The sequence below is a fragment of the Oncorhynchus nerka genome, linkage group LG10 (assembly GCF_034236695.1).
Source record: "Oncorhynchus nerka isolate Pitt River linkage group LG10, Oner_Uvic_2.0, whole genome shotgun sequence".
Taxonomy (NCBI): domain Eukaryota; kingdom Metazoa; phylum Chordata; class Actinopteri; order Salmoniformes; family Salmonidae; genus Oncorhynchus; species Oncorhynchus nerka.
In genome coordinates this window covers 91,885,228-91,894,347 of record NC_088405.1, presented here as the reverse complement: position 1 = coordinate 91,894,347, position 9,120 = coordinate 91,885,228, and the positions used below count along the sequence as shown (strand labels likewise).

The 9,120-nt window shown below is 41.8% G+C and overlaps 1 protein-coding gene across 1 annotated transcript; it reads right to left on the bottom strand.

The window, feature by feature from the left end:
- Positions 1–1,391: 1,391 nt before the first annotated feature.
- zgc:110540 (deoxynucleoside kinase) lies at positions 1,392–8,258 on the bottom strand. The gene is made up of 7 exons (XM_029671684.2): positions 8,025–8,258; positions 6,471–6,586; positions 6,148–6,341; positions 5,872–6,019; positions 5,522–5,637; positions 2,854–2,953; positions 1,392–2,747 (listed from the first exon to the last, which is right to left on the bottom strand). Exons 1-7 carry the CDS (start codon positions 8,116–8,118, stop codon positions 2,721–2,723), a joined length of 795 nt encoding a protein of 264 aa, XP_029527544.1. The 5' UTR covers positions 8,119–8,258; the 3' UTR covers positions 1,392–2,720.
- Between the last annotated feature and the right edge of the window lie 862 nt (positions 8,259–9,120).

The following is a 9,120-nucleotide window of genomic DNA, read 5'->3' as shown; positions in this document are numbered from 1 at the left end:
ATAAGACAATAATCACTATTCAAAACAGCAATAGACAAGCCATATTGACATTAGGGAGAGGCATGTGTAGCCGAGTGATCATAGGGTCCAATGAGTAGCAATAGGTGAGTCAGGGAGCCGATTCAGTAGTCGATACTACGCTAGGTAAGCTAGAGACCAGAGAGATTCAGACAGCTAGCGGGCCGGGGCTAGCAGATGGGCCTTTGGCGACGTCGCAACGGAAAAGCCTGTTGAAACCACCTCTGACGAATTACGTCAGCAGACCAGTCGTGATGGATCGGCGGGGCTCCGTGTCGGCAGTAAAGGGTCCAGGCAAATTGGCAAAGCCCAAGAATTGGCTGGTGGACCTCTTCGGCTAGCTGGGAGATGAGCCTATTTCAAGGCTAGCTCAAGGCTAACTGGTGCTTGCTTTGGGACAGAGACATTATCCAAGAGTAGCCACTCGGATTGCAGCTAGCTAGCTGCGATGATCCGGTGTAAAGGTTCAGAGCTTGCGTTAGGAATCCGGAGATATGGTAGACAAAAAGCAGTCCGATATGCTGTGGGTTGATATCGCGCTGTGCAGACTGGCAGGTATTAACTGAACTGAGGCTGGCAGGCATCCAAGATAACGGTGAAGACCGCTATCAGTGGCTAACTGACTACTGGTTAGCTACTGATGGGGGGGGTGCCGGTTCTAAAGTATAAAAATAGCAGATCCGTACCACATTGGGTGAGGCGGGTTGCAGGAAAGGATATTCAGGCCGTAGATGGAAAGTGAGATTAAAATATATACAAATAAATGACATTTACACGGGACAGGACACGCATCCGACTGCTACGCCATCTTGGATATAAGCAATCTTCCCGCCCTTTTTGGACATAAATTATATACTCACTGATACTTGAAGAATATAACTTAGAAATGCCGAGTTTAGCGTACTGTACCACATCAGAAGCCAAAATATAAGCTTGTTTTACTCCAATGTCTGTAATCATAGAAAATAAACAAACACCTTACAGCCTCAAAACTATAATTTCGCTATCTTTGGTGGTCAGTCCATGCATCCATAGCACTGTCTACGAATTTTAGAGTGGTTACACTTGTGACAGAGGTGCGAAGAATCCACTGTTGGTTCAACTGCAGATTACCCCGTAAATGAAGCCAATAGTGATTTAGCATGCACAGCATTATCTGTGCTAGATGGCCACTATAGTATTGAATATCCTCAGTCAAGCCAACTGAAAGCAAAACACCAGTCAGTCCCATGGTTTCTACAACAAACAGTTTTTTCAAAATCATACCTGAGGCTAAATGACCAGTCTTATATATATACACATTTAATGACAATATTTTTTGACGACAATGGTCGACAATGGTCACTACATATAGCAATGAATATAACATTCACCATTCTTGACCATTTATTTCAGAAACAAATAATGTAACTCCCATCAAACAACAAATTGTAAGTGGTATATTTCATCACAGCATATTACACAACAACAAAAAAATCAAACCCTTTTGAACGAAACGACAGCCACCTGCCACAGATGTACTGCACATCATGTGGCTGGGTAAGAAAGAGACGTTTAATCTAAAATCGTAACACGTACAACACTTGTGAAGTGAAAGTTCGGTGATAAAATCAGACTGAAAACAGCCATAAGAAGACCTTACACCTAATGAACAATGGTGGTGGGTACCAAAACTTTCTGAATCAAGAATTCAGTCAGTGTAACATCCTGCAGAAACTCCTGGGTCCGGTTCACCAAATACAGATTAAGCCTAGTTCTGGACTAAAAAAAAAGTATTCTCAATTGAGAATCTCCATTGAAATAACTTTTAGTCAAGGACTAGGCTTAAATCTGTGCTTTTATGTAGTCACAATATAAATACAGAAGAAAAAAAGTAAATTAACTGACTACATTAAAAAATAATAATAATAAAGCACACAGCACCTTTCACACATTACATTTAAAATAGATAAAGTTCCACCTAAATCTGGCAACCCTAAAATCATACATTTTCCGACTGTTGTGAGCAGGCCAAATACATTTTTTTCTCCAAATCCCTGTTAATCTCTAGTCTGAATGACACAAGACGACCAGTGAGCTGGTGTAGTTGGTAAGGCAGGTGTCCAACCACCTAGTCCTACTGTTGTATGCAAGCTTTGTTCTACCTCAGCACTAATACACCTGTTCCAACTTATCTTCAGCCTCCAGACCAGGGATAGGGAAACTGGCGGCCCCTTTAATATGCCCGCGGATCAAATGTTATTTTTACTAACTCGGTCGGAGTTTCAATTTACTGTTGAGAGTTAGAATAGCATATACCAGTGCAAATTCTAAATTGTGTTGTGCAGCAGTTTGTCTTACTGTATTGTCAGTAACTGAATCAGTCAATAAGCCAATGTCAGCTAACCATTTTAAGATTAGACTAATTTACCACCAGCCAGCTATCTAATCATGGTTAAATTACTAACAGGGGGACCCCCAACTGATTTTGTAAGTCACTCAAAGGTCATTAAAAACAGAACACATTTTTCTCCACCCAATGGGAAAATGAGAATTGCATAAAGTTAAAAAATTACCAAATCTTCTCTGCCAGTATTATCTAAGGCATGGAGGACCAGTGTAATCTTGGAGGCATGGAAGTTGATATGAACTGTCAGGAATGATGCAGTCTGTAGCACAAGACCAGTGAGCTGGTGCAGTCTAACATTGGTATCCTTTCTAGCTCACAGCATGCTGAGGAATTCTCTGACCTGTGTGGAAACCGGGGATGAAAAAAAAACATGTAAGCCATAACAAATTCTGATTTGAGGTGAACTAAACAATCTCTTGAAGACACAAGTGCAAACCAACACTAACCTTGTCCAGCACAGCTTCCTGCTTGATTCGATCATTCTTGAAGTCGTCATTAACATCCAGGACCAGGATAGGGATATCTTTCAGGTACTCAAAATCAAGTCTAGAAGTAGGAAACAAGATCACACTGATAACATTCCCAAATTCCTAGTAAATGCCAGCCCTTTGACAAAATAAACCACTCGATCTATGCTGTCAAAATGGGACGAGACGCCATGATAGTCTAACACTTAATACCAGCCCAGAAAAAAAACAACAAGTGGCATATTGGCTAAAACACACTCAACAAAAACACAACATGTAAAGTTTTAGTCCCATGTTTCATGAGCTGAAATAAGATCCTAGAAATGTTCCATAAGCACAAAAAAGCTTAATGATCTCAAATTAGTTTACATTCTTGTTAGTGAGCATTTCTCCTTTGCCAAGATGATCCATCCACCTGACAGGTGTGGCATATCAAGACGCTGATTAAAGAGCATGATGATTACGCAGGTCCACCTTGTGCTGGGGGCAATAAAAGGCCACTAAAAATGTGTAGTTGTGTCACAACACAATGCCACGGATGTATGAAGTTGAGGGAGGGTGCAAATGGCATGCTGACTGCAGGAATGTCCAGCAAAGCATTGAATGTTAATTTCCTTAGCATCAACTAGTTTTAGAGAATTCGGTAGTATGTCCAACCGGCCTCACAACCGCAGACCATGTGTATGGCGTCACGTAGGCGAAGGGGTTACGTGGGGTTACGGTATGGGCAGGCATAAACGACGGACAACGAACACAATTGCATTTTATCAATGGCAGTTTGAATGTACAGAGACACCGTGAGGAGATCCTCAAGGCCCATTGTGGTGCCATTCATCCGACGACATCACGTTATGTTTCTGCATGATAATGCACAGCCCGATGTCGCAAAGATCTGTACACAATTCACGGAAGCTGAAAATGTCCCAGTTCTTCCATGGCCTGCATACTCACCAGACATGTCACCCATTGACCGTGTTTACGATGCTCTGGACCGACGTGTATGACAGCGTGTTCCAGTTCCTGCCAATATCCAGCAACGTCGCACAGTCATTGAAGAGGAGTGGGACAACATCAAATCAAAGTTGAGGGTCGGAGCCGGTGTAGTACGATTCAATCTTAGCCTTGTATTGGCGCTTTGATCGTTCGGAGGGCATAGCAGGATTTCATATATGTTTCCAGGTTAGAGTCCCGCACCTTGAAAGCGGCAGCTCTACCCTTTAGCTCAGTGCGAATGTAGCCTGTAATCCATGGCTTCTGGTTGGGGTATGTACGTACATCCCACAATAAACAGCCTGATCAACTCGAAGCAAAGGAGATGTGTCGCACTGCATGAAGCAAATGGTGGTCACACCAGATCCTGACTGGTTTTCTGATCTACACACCTACCTTTTTTTCAAGGCATCTGTGACCAAACAGATGCATATCTGTAATCCAAGGCATGTGAAATCTATACAGTGAATTACAAAAAATATTCAGACCCCTTCCCCACATTTTGTTTAAATTGTAAATATTTTTTGGGGCCTCAATCTAAAAACAACACCCCATAGTGACAGTGAAAACGGGCAATTTTTTGGCAGATTTATTACAAAGTTTGGAACCACCAAGACTCTTTCTAGAGCTGGCTGCCCAGCCAAACTGAGCAACCAGGGGAGAAGGGCCTTGATCAGGGAGGTGACCAAGAACCCAATGGTCAATATGACAAAGCTCCTGAAGTCCTCTGTGAAGATGGGAGAACCTTCCAGAAGGACAACCATCTCTGCAGCACTCCACCTATCAGGCCTTTATGGTAGAGTGGCCAGACGGAAGGCACTCCTCAGTAAAAAGAAACAAGATTCTCTGGTCTGATGAAACCAAGATTCAACTCTTTGGCCTGAATGCAAAGCGTCACGTCTGGAGGAAACCTGGCACCATCCCTACGGTGAAGCATGGTGGTGGCAGCATCATGCTGTGGGGATGTTTTTCAGTGGCAGGGACTGGGAGACTAGTCAGGACCGAGGGAAAGATGAACGGAGCAAAGTACAGAGAGATCCTTGAAGAAAACCTGCTCCAGAGCGCTCAGGACCTCAGACTGGGTTGAAGGTTCACCTTCCAACAGGACAACGACCCTAAGCACACAGCCAAGACAACGCAGGAGTGGCTTCAGGACAAGTCTCAATGTCCTTGAGGGGCCCAGCCAGAGCCCAGACTTGAACCCGATCTAACATCTCTGGAGAGACCTGAAAATAGCTGTGTAGTGACGCTCCCCATCCAACCTGACAGAGCTTGAGAGGATCTGCAGAGAAGAATGGGAGAAACTCCCCAATAACAGGTGTGCCAATTTTGTAGCATCATTCCCTATAAAACTTGGCTGTAATCGCTGCCAAAGGTGCTTCAACAAAGTATTGAGTAAAGCATCTGAATACTTACGTAAATATGATCAGTATTTGTAATACATTTACAAATATTTCAACAACAAAAAACCTTGGTCATTATGGGGTTGTGTATGTATGTGTGTGTGTGTGTAGAATGATGAGGGATTTTAAAAATTTTGAAATTCGTTTTAGAATAAGGAGGCTGTAACCTAACACAATGTGGAAAAAGACAAGTGGTCTGAATTCTTTCTGAATGCTCTGTATATATATATATATATAAATGGGTGAACACTTACTGAGTACTGCGGTGGTACAGCCAGCACTCGTGCTTATAGTGCAGCTGCTCCAGATATTCAATTGGAATTCCTTGTTCCTCCTCCCGTCCTCGGCGGTGCAGCCTCTGCATACATCTCTGAAAGACAGATTTCATTTTTTGGGTTCGTTTCTCTACCAGGCCGAAATATATAGACCATGTAAGCACTTCAGTATAATTGAAAATTGAAAATGAAATCCTCAAAAGATGAAAATTAAATTCTTAAGCACCTGGCTGTGTTAACAAAAACAACAAAAAATAGAAAGTCATCTAACCACCAAACTGTCTGGAGTTCAAACACTTGTGAACTGAGGATGTAAAGGCTTTACTCACCTGTGGGTCAGCCCGAAGGTAGATCATGGCATCCAGCTCGATTTGAGACTCAAACTGAGAGAGCAGCCAACCGTGCCAGTCTTGGTAAATGGCCCATTCAGTCTCATTCATGTCCCCAGACTCAAATAGGTTGGAGGCAAATATATACCTGGCAAAAGAGCCACAATTACAAGTCAGACTCAGTGAAATAAAGACAGTCATACCACTACCACAGGTTCTCAGGTCTTATTCTGATTTTCCAACTAAACCAATCAAACACCAGACGGGTACACACACCGGTCACTGTAAACAGAGCGCTCAAAGAACTGGACAGGTTTCTCTGCCTGTTGCAACTTTGCAGAAAGGGGCTGCAGCTGAGCGCGCACGCGACTCAGACAGGCGTAACTCTGGAATGTGTAGGACCAGCGGCTAGGTTTGTCATACAGCATCTGCAGCAGGTTGCCTCCACTCTTCTGAGATGTGCTGAGCTCCTGGAACAGGGAACACATAATTGTCAAGCGGAGGATCAATTGTCCAACATTGTGACTCACATGAATTTAACATTAAAATGGGATAACATTTTACGTAACATTATGTACTGGACATAACATTGTAGTTACCTCATACTCATTGTCAGTGTTTTGAACGTTGCACCACTTCCCAATGGGCTCCGGTATGACCTCCCATTCTTCTGAAGACTTTTCTAAAATGTGCACAAGTGTAGACTTCCCTGCAGCTGCAACACATAGAAACATTTCAAGCAGTATCCCAAAATAAAGATATTAGGGAAAACAAGAAAACATTTGTTTTATTTTTTAAAGTTAGCTAGTTAACCAGAATAATTTGCACTCTGCTATCAAGACATGCATAGCTAGCTCACGAGAACCCAAAGCCATACATTGGTTTAGGGCGGCAGAATCAATGATTGGTTTAGGGCGGCAGAATCAATGATTGGTTTAGGGCAGAATAAATGAAAAAAATGTTAAAGGGCAGAGTACAACAGATACAAAACTTTTAAAACAGGGCAGACGTTTGAACTGAGAATCTTGTAAATAAAACGTTGAGTTACAAATTGTGTCAAATGTAACAGCTAACAACGACATGCTAAGCTAATCAAAGCAAGCTAGTTAGTGAAGCATTTTGCAATATTAATTAATTAATTAATATATAAAGCTAGAAAACTAGCTAGCAGTCAAATACACAAGTCAGCAAACATTTGCTTTGTTGAAATGTTAAGTTGAATAAGGTACATTTAAAAAAAAGGGGGGGAAGGACAATTATGCTGCCCCAGAGGCTCTTAATAAGTGATCTTAATCCAAATATAAATGTCTGCTCCCAAGGCAGTAAATTCCACTGTTAAATTAAAGTCACATGTGGTCCTACCACTACTACTCGAGAAACATGTAGTTTATTAGGCTTACATATTAAATACATTAACTTCACAGGGTGGTAAAAGTGCAAGGTAACAGATGAGTTTGATATTCTTTTCCAATAAATATCGAGGGTTTTATTCTGGTGATATGATTATGGATACTTGGCTGCCGTTTATCCGGAACCTAAACCCGACCTGGACCCGCGGGCTAGAGCGCGCGTACCAATACTAGGGTGGGCACACTATATAAACACATTTTTCGTAAGCAAACCATAAGTAGATATGAAAATGATATTGAAACACATTTAGTTTGTGTTTAATTAGTCGGTACATGAGAATTTAACTGCACAAGGTAATCACTCACAGCCTTTTGTGCGCAACAAGTCATTTTGATGGAAGCATCTCGTGGGAAAATGCAGTTTTTTTTTTTGCGGTTGAGAATATTTGCATTAAAATATCTAATTGGATGGAAACCTAACTAGTGTAGTTATTTTTTCGCCAGCCTATTAATTTAGATAAATTGGCCATTACAACTAGATAACGTTAAGTATTTCGGATTAATAAAATGCAGGCAAAGATTGAGAATGTATTTTTTTGGCGCCAATACTTGTTTACAGTGAACAGAATGCAATGTACTTGCTGTTGATTCGGCAGGATGAGTTGAGTAAAATCAGACCAAACATGTTGGAGTTAAACATCCACATAGGTAGTTAACTAGCTATCTAATTTTAGAAATATATCGATAGCTAGCTCTCAGATTGTGTACGTTAAAATGTGTAGCCAGCTGGCTGTGCAAACTCACCAATGTTTCCTTCAATGGATATCTTCTTAGTTCTTTTCTCAAAACTGTTGTCAAAACTTGGACTTGAACATATTCTCTTAGGAGGTGTTGCCATTATAAAGAATGAGATATTGGATAAATTATTTAGCTAGTTATGAACTCAAAACCTAGATATAGCCAAGTTACCGAAGTGAGCCCAAGGGACATACAGGAGCAGAATAGCGCGATAATCAGATCAAATTGAATTCCGCGCCGAGGATATATATGTTACTACTTCCGGGGGTAGCTTCAATACTACATAACCCACAAGACACCGAACTACAAGTATTATTCAAGCTTCGTGTAGTTTGTACATTCACAGTCTCCTGGTGCATTAAAGCCGTGAATAATTGAAACACAGAAATTCCTCAATGGAAATGCTCTCCATTGAGTCATGGAGATATCTATTCAACCACATGCTTCAAAAATCACCAATTTGGTGGGTCTATAGCTGGTTTATAAAAGGCAAGTCTGATATTTTAGTAGAAAGAATCCAAGACCAAGACCTTTATGGCTCACCCTGTACCACAAGGTCGTGTTCAAACCTTGGTTTGAGCTCCTGCCTGGCTAGATGGACAGGCATCGCATGACATCAACCAATGGTGGCGTGCCACGTCATCGACTGTGCTGTCGGGCACACCAGATTGCAAATAAAGTTAAAAGGCTGCCGTCTTATCAGCTCTTAACCGACCATGCTTTTTTGTTTGTTTTTTCGCGCTGTTCGTAATTTGTTTTGTACATAATGTTGCTGCTACCGTCGCTTATGGCCGAAAAGAGCTTCTGGACATCAGAACTGCAATTACTCACCTCAGATAAGACAAAGAGTTTTTCTTCAATGAGTCGGATGGGAAGGAGATACTACAGACACCCGACCAGGCCCAGATCCCAGTCATTCGCTGGAGAAGGAAACTGAGATTTTGCGGAAAAAGTTCAGGGTGCCTTGTGAGGATCAGGCGACGAGTGGCTAGTCTGCCTTTGCCTTCTGTCCTGTTAGCTAATGTTCAATCGCTGGAAAATAAATGGGATGAACTGAAAGCACGTATATCCTACCAACAGGACTTTAAAAACTGTAATATCT

What these genes read in the sequence shown, in the direction of transcription:
- zgc:110540 (XM_029671684.2), bottom strand. Translation starts at nt 8,118, where the DNA reads ATGGCAACACCTCCTAAGAGAATATGTTCAAGTCCAAGTTTTGACAAC. An exon ending in ACCTTCGGGCTGACCCACAG is followed by an intron (nt 5,638 to 5,871) that starts GTGAGTAAAGCC and finishes TCTGTCTTTCAG; the next exon opens with AGATGTATGCAGAGGCTGCA. An exon ending in AGGAAGCTGTGCTGGACAAG is followed by an intron (nt 2,748 to 2,853) that starts GTTAGTGTTGGT and finishes GTTTCCACACAG; the next exon opens with GTCAGAGAATTCCTCAGCAT.